This window comes from Haemorhous mexicanus, chromosome 3 (assembly GCF_027477595.1).
Source record: "Haemorhous mexicanus isolate bHaeMex1 chromosome 3, bHaeMex1.pri, whole genome shotgun sequence".
NCBI classification, from domain to species: Eukaryota; Metazoa; Chordata; class Aves; order Passeriformes; family Fringillidae; genus Haemorhous; species Haemorhous mexicanus.
The window spans coordinates 1,050,026-1,064,733 of NC_082343.1; the positions used below are offsets into that span (position 1 = coordinate 1,050,026).

At 46.5% G+C, this 14,708-nt stretch overlaps 1 protein-coding gene across 5 annotated transcripts in view; it reads right to left on the bottom strand.

Annotated features, from left to right (window-relative positions):
* Nucleotides 1-14,708, bottom strand: part of PLCB4 (phospholipase C beta 4) — a 182,797-nt gene that overhangs the window by 72,500 nt on the left and 95,589 nt on the right. For all 5 annotated transcript variants that reach the window (XM_059840461.1, XM_059840458.1, XM_059840460.1 and 2 more), the window contains 4 exons: nucleotides 11,054-11,154; nucleotides 8,841-8,921; nucleotides 8,487-8,546; nucleotides 6,849-6,992 (listed from right to left, as the gene is read on the bottom strand). In XM_059840461.1, the coding sequence (XP_059696444.1) occupies nucleotides 6,849-6,992; nucleotides 8,487-8,546; nucleotides 8,841-8,921; nucleotides 11,054-11,137 (369 nt within the window). In that variant the 5' untranslated portion in view covers nucleotides 11,138-11,154. The remainder of the gene's footprint in view (nucleotides 1-6,848; nucleotides 6,993-8,486; nucleotides 8,547-8,840; nucleotides 8,922-11,053; nucleotides 11,155-14,708) is intronic.

Genomic DNA, 14,708 nt, shown 5'->3' on the forward strand with positions numbered 1-14,708 from the left:
GTGGCATATTCACTGCAAACACAAGACCCTTGCAAAAATTAAATTACACCACATGCACGTTGGGAATAAGCTGCAGGCTTTCTGCCCTTTGTTTCTGCCAGAAAACCACCCCTGGTGCAGTGCTGGCCATATCAGCATTTCACTTGGAGCTAACACTACAGACCCATTCTGATTTGAAGGCAATGGATTAAAACTACACCAGGTAGAACAAAAGAGAACATTTTAAAGCAAGGCTGGCCAGCACTCAGCTCTGGAGTTACTTCTGATCATCTAGAAGAGCTGCCAAGAAGGAACACTGCTAGAAAAAACCCCAAGTGAAGAGAGAAATCAATGCACTAAGCACTTCCCAAGTGATTTTTTGCAGGAGTTGCCTTGATGGTTCCCACTTTAGAGGTCTCCCTAACCTTTTTCAGTGTTAATGCCCTTCCCTGACAGAGATGCCAAGCCAGGACCTGCACTCCCTTGGAGCTCAAACCTCCAGCCAGACTCTGCTGAGCCCCAAAAGCAGCACATTGCTGCTGGCAGCAGGCAGGGAGGGAGCCAGGAGCCTGTGTCCAGCTCCACGCTGCTGTGAGGTGCCCTGGGCAGGAGGAGCAGCTGCAGAGCCACCCCTGCCCACCTGTCCAGCTGACAGGGCAGCACCTGGCAGCCTGCCCCTGGCTCTGGGCACAGCAGCCCTGCAGGGGCACATCACACACTGCCCACAGCCACCAGCTGCCCCCACAGTAACCAGAGCACAAAGGAAACCCAATTTAACAACACATTCAACACTGTCAGACTTCTTGTCCCTCTGAGCCAGAACAGTCTCCAGTTCATAGTGCCTTCATACTTGCCTCTAAGGTACTGTGATCCAGTGCACAGATACTCACAAAATTCAATATCCAGCTGGCAGTATATTGCTTTCCTGACAACAAACCATTCCCAGATTTAATGTACACTGTCTGATGACCTTGCAGGAGGCATGAAAGAAGGGCTCAGGTTTTTCTCAGCTAACACACAGGCAGATTCAGCAGCAGCCTTGGTTGTATTCTATGACAACATCCCTTCTTTTACAGATGAAGCTGAAAGACCTGCACATCTATGTAAGTGACAGGGATAGAGACCCTCAGTTCTCTTCTTTCACCCTCAGCATTTTCAAGTCACTACCTGTGCAAAGGATGAAAATCCTATCAAAAGTGGAATTCTGAAGTGAGATATATAGGAAACACCTCGGTCTTAGAAGAAAAAATGTCTTTGATAGAAATCAGGGGACATTGGATTCTAACTGATGCTAGGGCTGAATATTTTCCAATTTTCAAAATATGGTTCAGTACCTTTCATCTGTGAAGGTAACTCCTGAGTGGCTCCCTATACACAAATATTATTGCAGATTCATAGAGGGATCTGGAGCCTGACATCTAATCCTAGGAAATGAACAGCCATGAAAAGAAACAAAACCAAACTCCAGTGCACCTTAAGCTCAAACCCCCTTAGCCTGACAAAAAAGGCCAAAATCTACACTGCAGGCTGGAACAAACACTGTGTTGTTTTTCTCTGACAAGATCAAACACTGTCAAACATCTCTAGAAGAAGAAGGGGCAAGAAAAATCAATCAAAGAAGCACTCTCCTAGCTTTTGCTGTCAGACTGAAATGCTTCTGAGGCACTTAGTGCCCTGTGTTAGCTGAGGTGAAACACGGGCACAACTGGCAGGGTGCACAAATAAGCCTGGCCTTTCAGCTCTATTTTAGCCATCAACCTCTCATTCAGGCAGGGTTAAAAAGGACAAGAATTATGAGAGGTTAAAAACCACCAGAGCCTGCAGCTCATGAAACTCCAGACAAGGCCATGCATGGCTTACTGACCGATGGGACCAGTATTGCCAGACCTCTCCAGACTTTACCTTCCCCTTTCCACTGCAGCCTCTCCAAAGCTGCACTCCACTTACTGCAGGCATCAGGAAAGCCAGGCAGGCACTGCCCTCTGATTTTGGGGTTCAGGCTCTGGGACTGGCTGCCAAGGGCTCCATAGCCTGAAGGCTCAGGAAGCCCCCAGAGAATTGTTCCCCACCTCTCCCCAGGACACGCGTGGGCTGGCAGGAATCCCTGGCACTTGCCCTCAGCCAGCAGATGTCCCCACTCCCTCAGTGCAAGCATCTCACAACTCTGCTCCAGGAAGATCAGCCAGGCAGCCACAGCAAGGGAGCTGAGGAGTGACAGTGCCAAACCTCCCCTGCCCTGCCCCAGGGCAGCACTGACTGCAGCAGGACGTGGCTGTGAAAACACCGCCAGGATTTTCACACAGATAACAGGGATCCTTCAGCTATTCCAGCAGCAAAGCTGGGGCTCACAGGCTCTGTACTGGGGGCTGCCCACTTCAGCCAAGCTTCCACCCTGGAGTGGCTCTTCTGGCCTTGGAGGCTCTGCTCTGAAAGGAGCTGGAAGAGCCACTTGGGCTGCTCTTGTATGCAAACTCAAGAAACACAGGAGCTTTCACAGTGAAATCAGCCTCCTGGCTGTGGAGAACCAGGGCTGAAGCTGTCCATTTACTGCAATTCCACAGTGGCACAGCCAAGAATGTACATGGAAAGGCAGGAAAGCACATGCAAAGCACCCATAGTTAACTGCAGGCTGGGATATGAAGATTTTTCTGGAGAAGATGGAATAACATACAGAACAACATACACAGGTAAGCTGTGGGCATAGATTTGAGGCAGTCATGAGTTAGAAATGTTCATCACATGGGCTATGAGACATGAGCCACATACTTCCACAGTGGGACACAGAGAACAGCAGAAGGCTTCTGGAGATCTGCTCGAGAGTGTTTTGCAGGTTCCTTGAAAAGCTTTGCTTTGAAACATCAAAACAAACAAAGCTTTGGGAAAACAGAACTTTTCTGGAATATATTTGTGGAATATTCCCATGGGAATCTTCTGCTACTTTCTATGTGCCCTCTGAACAATATGATTTGGGCAAATGTTTAAGGGGGGAAAACAATCAGGGTCTGGAATTAGGGCTGGGCTGGCTGGGCAGCCTGCTCTCATGGGAGGTGTCCCTGCCCATGGCAGGGGAGTTGGAACTGGGTGGTCTTTAAGGTCCCTTCCAACCCAAACTGTTCTGTGATTCTACAAAACAGATTTTTTTTGTAAACCAAGGAGTTTGATTAGTAGAAACACCAACAAAAGCAATCAGCCTGAAGTGCTTTGTCATGCCAGAACCATTTTAAACTGAAAGAAAATTTCTCATCCCAACTGAGAAGTTTAAGAATGTCAAAATGAAATGTTTCCAACGGCACTGACTTCCATGCCATGAATGTTGTTAGCTGTGTGATAAAGCCTGCATTTACCTCCGTGCTGTTTGAGTGTGTGAGCAATGAAGCATTTCAGCATGCTCTCTTCATTCTGGTGCCTCACAGGTTAAGCCACCAGAGTGTGAATCCCTGTCCCAGTGACACACAGGTGGAATACATCTATTTTCTGTCAAATCCAACTAAAGGTGTAAGACCAGTGGAAAAGGTTGCTCCACTCTCCTTCCCACCCTGTCTCCCCCGTGCCTGTTCCCATCCTGGACACACAGCCAGAGGAATGCATCAGCACTTCCCAGAGCCAGATTGTCTTAAACACTGCTGGCAGCTTTGCCTCTAACACTGGGGCTCTTCCTTGGACTGAGTTAGGAGTGTTCTCTGAACTCCTCTGCCAGCAGGGCAGGGGGAACAGCACTTTCAAGCAGAAGGGCAAAATCTCCGAGGTGGAGAGATGGTCCTTTCCAAGGAAACAGCTGGAGCTGGGAAAGAACAACCAGCAGGGCAAATCCAGCCCTGACATGCACTAATACTGAGAAATGTTAAAGCAGCTGACTTAGGTTAACCTTTAAAGCTGAACTCCTCAGTGCACTGCCAGAGTGGGTGAGCAAAGAAGACAAGAAGTCCAGATTTGGGGAGGCTGAATTACAAGAGCTTTCCTGGACTAATGCCAGTGTTGCACAGGCAGCCCACGTGCCAAGGGCTGAGGCCTCACCCCAGCACTGGATCACTTCTGCCCCAAGGACATTCACCCCCAAACACTCACTGGCCTTTTCAGCTGTCCTAGACTGAGGAAAACAGATTATCCAATGACTGGGGCACAGAAAGTCCACCTGGAAGTAAAAAAGAAAAACACACACGCACGCTCTCATCCCTAATATATGTGTGTGCACGTGTGGGTGTTAAATTTAGCTCAGGATAATTTATACAACCTGATTTAATCAGGATTCCAAACACCAGGTTTTGAATTCCACCTTTTACAGTCACTCTCTACTACCACAGTGGAGCTGTTTTAGGAGTGGACCATGACAGCTGCTTGCAATCAGAGGCAGAGTACACCCAATTCTGTGGCTGTTTTAAGAGTGGAAATGAAAACCAATTTCTCCACTGAAAACACCAATAAAATTTAAGTAGATAGAATGTAAATACCAGAGCTGGAGCTTGGAGACAAGTGGAGAGATAATAAACACACTCTTGTTGCTGGAGTAGCTGTACTTGGAGCCCAGCAGTGCCTGGGCCAGCCCTGCTGAGCACCAGGGGCACAGGTGAGGACAGGTGACAAGAGCCAGCCTGGGATGGGTGAGGAGGGAGGGTCCAGCACTGCCCACAGCAGGCACCACCCACTGCCACAGCTGGGGCACCCCCAGGGACTGTCCCCTGTGCCACCCAGGGCCTGGCAGAACCTGCTTCCCAGTTACCACTCCTTGCAGGGACAGGCTGAAGACACCAGGAACTTCCACCCATTCCCTCTGTCACAGTTAGCCAGTCCCATCCCAACCCAGCCTTCAGGGGGAAACAACTGCTGCTTTTCCAGCTGTAAACCATCACCTACAGGAGCCTTCCTGGGCAGAAAGGTTCTGAGCTTTTGTGCTTGGATCTGCCACACAATTCCCTCATTTTGAAGTATCCCAGTCAGGTGGAGACCAAGGCTCTGTTCCTCACAGCAGTGGGGGACAGCAGAAACCACAGGTTTCCTACACACCTTTCCAACCCTCACACATACCTGGGCATCTCAAGCTGCAGTCATTGCCCCTTGCCCTCCAAACTCGTGGCTCTGTCATTTCAAAGGAGGGGCTCTGAACCTGGATTAATCTGAGGCCTATTTTAAGCTGCAGCTAGCAGCTGCACAGCTACTCAATGCCAGGCTTGCTTCTTCTGGAGGGGATTTACTGTGTCCCACCAGGAAGATGTTCTCTCCTGAACACAACAGGAAGAATGAAGCAGGAGCACTTCTATGTGCACACAACTCCTAGAAAATTCCATTTTAGCACAGAAGTGCAGTAGCAAGTTGATGTATTTACCATATACCAAAGGTCAACACAGTCCAGGCCAAATTCCCCAGCCAAGGCAGCTCAGAAAGCTCTGCACTGATTCTTTGGCTTGATCTGCTTTCTGCTGTCCCCCATGCCTCCAACACATGGTATCAGATGAGGTGGATCAGCACTGCTGACAGCTCTGGATAAGTATTTTGGTGGAAAGGCTCCCAGGTGCAGGGCTCTGCTCTGACTTCCACGGGCTGCTCCGAGCCTGCCCACTGCAGCATGACACACCACTTCTGGAAGGCTGGGCTGCTAATGAGCACCAGATCTTCTCCACAGCACAATTAGCTCACCTCTTCTGACAGCCTCTGTAATGGGCCAACGTTCTCCCAAACCAATTAGTCTAATACAGGTTATTGAGATCTAAGGTGGCTGAGAAACTTAACTGCAGCTGCTTTCAGAATAAATCAGAGGTGCTGCTGGGTTGAGTATGAAAGTGAATGCTGCCAACATCTCCCCTGCTTTGCTTCTTTTTTCAAATGCTTTCAAAACACAACTCTGACACCTTATTTCCCTTGAAGTCTGCTGAAAATGCACACAGTAAAATCAATTCAGTGTACCCATGTAAGTTATACAATTGTTTCTCCTGCAAAGGAGTTCACTTGGCACTGCCAGAGCTTCCAAAGGTGTGGATCCAAAGCAATGAAAAATAAACCAGGTCTGGCAAGGGATTTAGTGATGTTGCATTCAGCAAACAGTTTCACAGAAGGGGATTTACCAGGTGTGTGATACTGATCACTATTTAATATTTATCTCACAGGCAGAACAGATGATAATCCTGCATACCATGCAGACAGAGAAGAAAAGTAAAGAGTGTGTTTTTAAATCCCCATGGGTGCCTGGATCTCAGCTAGCAGTGTCCTGTCAGCACTCTGAGCAGGTTTCTCAGAGCAGCTCACAGCTGAGTGCCAGGGCAGCTGGAGGCCAGCACTCTCAGGAGAGCTGCAGTCCCTAGCTCTCAGGAAGGATGAGGTGTCAAACAGCACCACTGTTTCCTGAGGGCTGCTCCATGTCAGTGGGAAGCAGAAAAGAGCCTGGCCACACTGGGACCCCCATAACTGCACAGAGTTTCCTCTCCTGCTTTTGTTTTTTTCAGTAGTACGAACCACATGATACAGTTGGGTTTTCAGAACAGAATGCTGAAGGGCTGAGCTCCAGCCACCAGGAAAATGGCAGCACCTGCACGTCCCTTCAGCATCCCTGTCCCAGACCCAGCAGCACCAGCTCCTCTGCTGGGCAGCCCCACAGAGAGGCAGGGAGCAGCTCAGGGAATGCCTGTGCTATACACGATGGTCTCAGTGCCTCTGATAACCCCCTGTGCATGCACAGGCTGACAGAATCACTGCTTCCCTCCCCACAGCACACAGCCACGCTCCACAGGGATGTCTGCTGTCCTCTGGAGGAGTGGGGCAGCAGACACTGACCCAGGCATTGCAGCCAGCCACCAGGCAGCCTTAGGAAAAGCAACTGAGCAGCACTGATGAGCTCTGCTCTTCTCTCCCCTCCCACACACTGTTTAACTGGGAAGTACCTTGGCTATTTCTGTGGTTTCTGCTACCATGAAAGTGAAGCTGATGTTCACCAGGTCTGTGCCACTGCAAACACACACTATCCGCCCTTCCAGCTCGTTTTCTGATTTTCCAACAGCCTCGAGTGCAGTCAGTATTTTGGGATCCTGTGAAACACAATAAAGAACTTGTTACATTGCAACACTTCTGCTATGCAAGGCACGATGGTAAAAATGCATTTTCACCTCCTTATACATTTACACCTTTAAACCTTTGCCAGTCATCTGAAATGAGTGCCTTCACTCAAACACTGTGTGCAAACCTGAGAAAACAACACCTTCTAACAGTCAGGAACATGACTGTGAGAACTGGTATCTTCATCACGAAGCAGAACAATTCATCACTCCAAGGACTGGAGACAGAGGATCAGCACTAATCTGGAAATTAATTATCCCAATCTAGTGAAGTCCATAGTTCCTGGAGTCACGATCTCAGAGACTCCTTGGCTGTTCCTTAGTGACATGTCACACGAGCTGCTGTCCCTGCTGCTGCTGGAGGTTCCACGGGCATGCCTTGGTAAAGGCAGAGCTGGAGGCTGGAGCTCACTGCTGTGGCTGTGAGCACGGGGCTGTCTGCATCACCACAGCTCTTGCTTTTCTAAAGGCAGAGCTGGAGGCTGGAGCTCACTGCTGTGGCTGTGAGCACGGGGCTGTCTGCATCACCACAGCTCTTGCTTTTCTAAAGGCAGAGCTGGAGGCTGGAGCTCACTGCTGTGGCTGTGAGCACGGGGCTGTCTGCATCACCACAGCTCTTGCTTTTCTAAAGGCAGAGCTGGAGGCTGGAGCTCACTGCTGTGGCTGTGAGCATGGGGCTGTCTGCATCACCACAGCTCTTGCTTTTCTAAAGGCAGAGCTGGAGGCTGGAGCTCACTGCTGTGGCTGTCTGCATCACCACAGCTCTTGCCCCTTCTCTGTGCGGCAGAGATCTGGGCCTGCAGACCCCCAGGAGGATTTCTAAGAGTGTTCCCAACACAAAACCACTTTCCATGTGAAAGTGGCAATGCAGGGCTCAAACAAACCTCCTAAACTGAAGGCCTGCTGGAAGGAGAGCCACAACCCAGTGCAGAAAACCCTGCATACATCCAAAGGCTTGGGCTTCTCCAGAACTCCTAGACAGTACTCCTGCTGAAACTCCTCAAAAAGGCAGGCTGTGAGCAGCTGCCCTCTCTGACCACCCAAATGCAGAAAGAGGGATGCAAACAAATCTTTCTACAGTTTATGCCCATGGAGAGAGAAGATAAAATAAATTCAAACAGATCGGAACAAAATGAATGGAAAATTAAACTTTTTTTTTTAGATTTTTTTTCAAACAAGTATCACAATAAATTGTTACAAGATGATTAAAATCTCCTGATATGTGCTCTTAATGTCTGCTCAGCTTTCAGTGCATCCTGGATCCTGCAGTACAGCAGAAACACCAGATGACTGACCCTGTCCCCTGCAATCCCAACAAATCACTGCAGAACTCCAAACCTGAGGCTACAATTGCAAAATAAAAGCTGTGTTACTGGTATTCCTTAAAGCAACGAATGCCATCCTGCATTTCACCTCCAGCTGAAAGGTTCCTTGTTTAAATGGAAGCATAAAGTGAGTGCAGAGTACCTTTGGTACAGCTCCAAAGCGAACACTGTTGATCAGGGAGCACTCCAACACCTGTCCCTCCTGAAAGGACAAAAAGGGTACAAGTTCAAAGCTCTGCTGAGACCCAGTGGTGCCACGGGAGTTTCAGCAAAAATAAACTGGGAATTTTATTGGCAAGCTCCGTTAATAAACACTAAGCAGTATATTTCCCCTTAGTATCAGTTGATTCCCTCTTAAATTCTTCACTTCTAGAAAGAATAGGATGAGGACTGGTTTTGTAAATAAACTAACACAGTATTTTAGAGTTTTAAAAACCAGAATATAAATCAAGTGCAACAACATATAATACACATTCCTGACATAATTGCAATATACCTTTCCTTCACTCTTCCAGCTCAGAAAAAAGCCAAATTCATCCACTTGGAAGAGACAATTGCTTTCAAAGACAAAAGATTCCTATAGAAAAGAAAATACAGACCATTATTTTAGTCAGTTTGCCAAATATCAATTATTTGTCATTCAAAAATAAAGGATTGTTCTAGTTCTTCCCAAAGACCCTCCTGCAGAATTTGCTGTTTCCAAAAACACAGAAACAAGGGAGGCAGGCTTTTAAAAAAGAAATCACTTTTAATGATTTGTCTTATTGTTGACACTTGAGACACTGGGATGCACATAATTAATATTTTCCTACCCCGTTGCAACTAAATGAAGATGTTTTATTTAATAGAAGCAGTGCTTCTTACCTAATAAAAAATCTTAATGAAACAGAACTTCAAGAAATTGAATGAAAATTAAATGCTTGAAGGAAAAAAAAAAAAAAATATATATATATATATATATATATAATTTGCCAATGTCACCTTCAGGATCCACGGCCCCATTTCCTTTAGAGGTGCAGAATTTGGGAAGCACTTTTCTGCTCTTTTCTGCTGCACTGTGGCAGTGTACATGCTGTGAGTGCTCTGCAGCCAGAGTGAGTGACAAGCAGAGCGTGCAGGATATTGATTTGTAGAAGAAATCAGGAAAGAATGGCAGTCCAGAGAGACTGGGCAGGGCAAAAAAATCAGATGAGCTGAACTTAAAAAGAGATTTCCTCCACACACCTCCAGCCTCAATTAGAGCACCATAACAAGCTGAAAAGCAGGAAAAGGGTGTGCAGAATCCATCCCTTCAAGAAAAAGAGGTTCCAGAACGTTCTGACTTCCTCAATGGAACAGTGAGGAGCATTTGTGGGAAGAGTCCTCTGTGAGGAAAGCAAGCAGGCTCCCAGGTGTGCCCCAGCAAGCCTGGAAGAGGCTGCAGCAGCTTGGAGCAGGAGGGCTCACAGGATGGGCAGGCAAGGCTCTGCTCCTCGGGGAGGCTGGAGCCCCTCTCTGGGCTCTGGGGCAGCCAGCCCAGCTGCAGGGAGCCCAGCTGGGGGCCAGCACTGGCCCCAGGTGTGCCCAGAGCTGGGCTGTCCCAGAGCAGCCAGCTGAGAACACAGCAGAGCAGCTGTGCCTGGCACTGCCCTGCCACCACAGCCCAGGGGTGACACCCAGGGCCAGCAGTGGCCCTGGATCCCAGCCAGCCTGGAGCACTTGGGACCCTCTGCTGCAGCTGCCCACGCCCTGTTCCTGGGGGAAGGGTGAGAGGACATCCATGGGCTGTGCCCTCACTCACAGGCTGGCTCTGCTGAAGGAAAAGAAAGCTTTTTTCTCCATCCCCAGCACTATCTACTTCGTGTATCTGGCCCCAAATCTGGAAACACAGGGTAAACCAACCATCCCTATCTTGGCAGGCCTGGTGATAAAACATACCTTTTAGTTCCATTTCAAGAGATAAGAAAACACTAATCCCCCTGAAGGCACTTACCTCCAACTCACAGAGATCTCCTGTTCAAACAAGATTAAAACCAGACCCTGATACAATTATTCTTACCAGCATATCAATGCTGAGTGTAGGGTAAACTTCTCAGCACTTTATTTCAGCTGCCTGTGTAAAATGTCCTGGTTTGCATTCCTTTAATAAAGGTGGATTAAAGCACAGCTGAAAGCAGGATCATAGTAATCATATTTCAGATGGAGTGCAGATTGATTTTCTAAAGTAGATAAAACCACTCCAGTTCTCAAACGATGCGTTTGAATCAGAAAATGAATGTTCTGTCTTCTCTGACTTTCCCTTGCAGTAGGCAAGTCCTCAGTTTCTATATCAAAAAAAGCAACATTCTCCCTCCCTCCATTTGATAGATAATACAAAAAAATGGAAGGTTTCACTTTGTTTAATAATGTGCTTTATGGATCTGCAAAGAGGAGAGTTTTATACACGTTACAGATATTTTGATCCAGTTCTCCCTTTCTCTTCCTCAGGGCTTATGTCAAATCAGAGGGATTAAATATATTTTAAAGCTATTTCTTTTAAAAGCAAAAAAAAAAAAAAAAAAACCCTATGTAGCAATGAAGTGTGTTGGTATTGCCTCCCCACAGACATTTCTGAGGGTATTACCAGAAAAAATTAAAGTTTCTTTGTGTACAATGAAAGCAAAACTGAAATATTCTGGCACTTCTGCATATTTAAAAGAGAATAGCAAATGAAAGGCAAGTGGGTCTTACCTCTTCATATCTATCAAACACAGCTCCATCTTGCAGAAAAGAGGGAACTGGCTTCTGCCAGTTAAATTCATAAGGTTTTGCCATGATTACAGGAGAAAAACCTGAAGTGGAATGGAAAAGCACAGTTCAATTACTGTCCTTCAAAGGGAGTATTTCAAAGGCCAAGCAGGAAAAAAAAGTGACTTTTAGCTCTTCTTTTCACACAGAAGTACTAAAAAGTCACAGTGCATTTCCAAATTAGGAGCTTTCCTCCTAAGAGTAATTTTGTTTCATATCTTTAAAATGGAAAATACTTGTAAAATGTGTGTATGAACTTAATTATTTGAAAAACACTTGCACTGTAACTTCTAGAGTACAATGAGGCTGGGATTCACCCAGCTCTAGGTGACCAAACACCACAACCTGCAATGCAGACAATGCTTCTTATTTTACTGGAAAACAGTAGATGCTACAGGGACAGATTGCAGTTTTTCCTATCATCCTAGCTTTATGCTACAGAGGCAAAGTACATTTTTCTGTTTCAAATTTCATGTATATTACATTAATTCCTGGGTATTTTCAAGTGTATTTTATCCATAACTCAAGATGTGAATAATATACATGTCAAAATTAATAGAGAAAAATATTGTTTAGAGACACAGGCCATTAAATAAAACTAGGCAGTTGTATTGTGCACTTCTGCAAGAGAACAAATGTGAACAAAATTGTTAATTTAAAATAAAATCCAGGATTTTAAACCCAGAATAAACACAAGTGACTGAAAGAGTTGAACAACTTTGTAGTATGCCCCTTGTCTGTCTTGTTTTCATTCACAATAAAACATCTTCGAACAAGAACAAGAATGAGAGAAAAAGAACTGTTAAAAGACTCTAACATTTGCCTTAAGAACAGTCATTTTGGTAATTTTCTACTGAAAAAATAGCCCTACTACCTAAAGCATGCAAAGTACATCTTCATGTTAACCCATCTCCTGCCCCTTTTTGGTCCTTGACACAGGAATCAAAAATACAATTTGAAAGTTATACCTGCATGTCACCATCAAGTGTTCATTTCCATTGAAAACAGGATGAGAATTCAAACTAATTGATCTATATTCCCTAATCTTAAAAAAAAGGCTAAATGATATTTAAACTATGCATCTGTACCTTTTTTCTCCCAGTGAAGAGATGCTGTGAAGAAAACAGATCATCTATACCCAGTACCTTATCAGAAGCCCCCTTTTGTTTTAGCCAGTCCTGTGCATTTGGCCCTTGCCACTCTGTAAACAAGGAATGTCATCTAATTCCTGAGGATTATGAGATGGCTTGGGATCCTTTCAAGGAAAGTGACAAATCCTTGGTTTTTTTGGAAATCACATGTAATTCTCGTGTCTCCTCCAAGAGATCAGCCTGGAGCTGCTTTTCCCTGATTTCATGAGGGAAGCTGGATCCAGGACAGCCACCCCTGGCAGCAGCATGATGGGGCCACGTCCTTTGCAGCTCATGGACTTCACACAGCAGCTCTGAATAATCACAACAAACTGACACTGGTGGTTGTTCCTGGGGCAAAGGAGACCTAAACCAGACACACCTGAAGGGATAACCACCATTTTTAAGGCATGGTGGCTGTTCCCCTATCTATTGAAATGTCTTCTATTACCAGAATGGTCTTCAAATACAACAGGTAGCTCATGCAGCAATAAATGCTCCCATCCTTCTGGGAAAAGCTGACACATTCTGTGCCAGAACACCAGAAATGTGGTGGCACTTTCAGGGCTGTGAAGAATATTCCTGCACAGTCCCAAGCCTGCAGAAATGGCTTTTTCCCCTTTTACACTGGTGCTGAACCCCACCCAAACCCCTTTAGAAGTCCTGCAGGTGCTCTGAACTGCCGTGTAAGGCACATCCTACTGCTCCCTGCAGAGCTGGCACTGTGAAACCTGGCTGTGAAGGGTGCTTGAGCACACCCTGAGCTCTCAGAACCACTGCCCACCTCACAGCACACACACACACCCCTGGCCAGCCCTCCCTGCAGTCCCAGAGGCACAGCTGTGTGCCAGGCTCCTGCTCAGAGGTGCTCTCCTCCCTCTGGGTGCTCACACAGGGGATGACCCTGTCACTTCATGGCTCAGACACGGCAGGAGCTCCTCAGCCTGGCTGCACCGTGCCTTCCTCCGAGCCTGCAGTCAGCCTGGGCCCTCTGCACCCTCCCTGCTGCCCCTCTGCAGCCAGGCCCTGGAGCAGGAGCAGAAGGGCAGCCCCACACCCAGTCCCAGAGCCAGGAGCACAGCCCTCCATCCCTCTGCATGACCCGGCTTAGGGCACAGAGCAGCCTGACTGCTCGCAGCCCATCCCCTACTTCTGTCCGGGCACTGCAGCTCCTTGCTATTTCCCACCTCCCCAGAGCCTTCCCCAGCTCTGCTCTCACAGGTCACTGCAGTTTACAGATGAACAGAGACAGATGAAGTGTGAGGGAAAGGCAGCTCGAGTACATGCAGCAAGGAGTTGGAGGAATCGTAACAAACAACATTTTTAAGCCTTATGCTTTGGCAGCTGTGCAGAAGGTGAAGAAAACTCTCTCTGCCTTTAGAAAAGCTCTTTTCAGTCTCTCACATTTCTTACACTCCTCTTAAAAATTCTTTTTTTTTCCAAGCCTGTCAGCTTTTAAGATCACCAAACTAAAATACAAAATATTACCTTGTTACTCTTTGGACCTCTGTTAATCTTCATCGATTTTTAGCAGTGCAAAGAGAGTGAAAAACAACACCAATCCCAGCCAGAAACCTGAACAAACACGACACTGTAGCATTCATATGGCTGCACATATATGCATGCATCTATCCTCACTGTGATGAGAATCAAGAATTACCCTCTTTAGAGACATTAAATAACAATGAAATGGGTGAAGATTCAGCTGGGAGACATAGAAGGTTAAGGAACTAAATTTAAAGGCAGCAAAATTTTAATTTGAAAACTTTTATACTGCCTTTAAAAACTGAAATCAAATCTTCTTACTGACTTAAGAGTTCTCAAATATAATATGAATACATACCATTCACAAAAGCAGAAAAACACTCATATAAATACACCTCAGGACTCAATAAATGACTACAAGGGAGAGGTGGGTGAAGTGCAGCAGTTAAAAGGCTCTTGCAGCACCTCCCCTCCTCCCAACACTGATTTGTGCCTGAAGGCATCATTTGGATGACATGAAATTCACCTGGAGTACCCAAAGAGCAGGGACCCAAAATTAACCCTGTTCTGAAGAGCATTAATTACACAAAAGTCTTTCTCTTCTGTAAGCTTGGCTGTACTATGCTGAATCTGGGGCATGTGGGCTATAAATCCTGTTTTTTCATTCTCTGACCAAAAGAAGGACAAGGTGTGGCTGAACAGGAGGAGGAAAGGATTCTGTTAATACAAAGGAGACAAATGTTTGGGGAAAGAGGTGATATTCTAAACGAACCCACAGGGCTGGCTAGCATGATGGATAGGATACTCCTTGGAAGCCATAAACATCCTGTCAGTGTTGAGACACTGCTGGCAAGGACAGCAGAGTTCCCCAGAGCTGACCCCCCAGTTTCAAACACAAACTCATCATTTCCGCACTTTGCTCAGCCCCCTGCATCCCAACAGCACCTGGAGGGGGGGGTCTGTCATTATTATTTTTGCCTCTG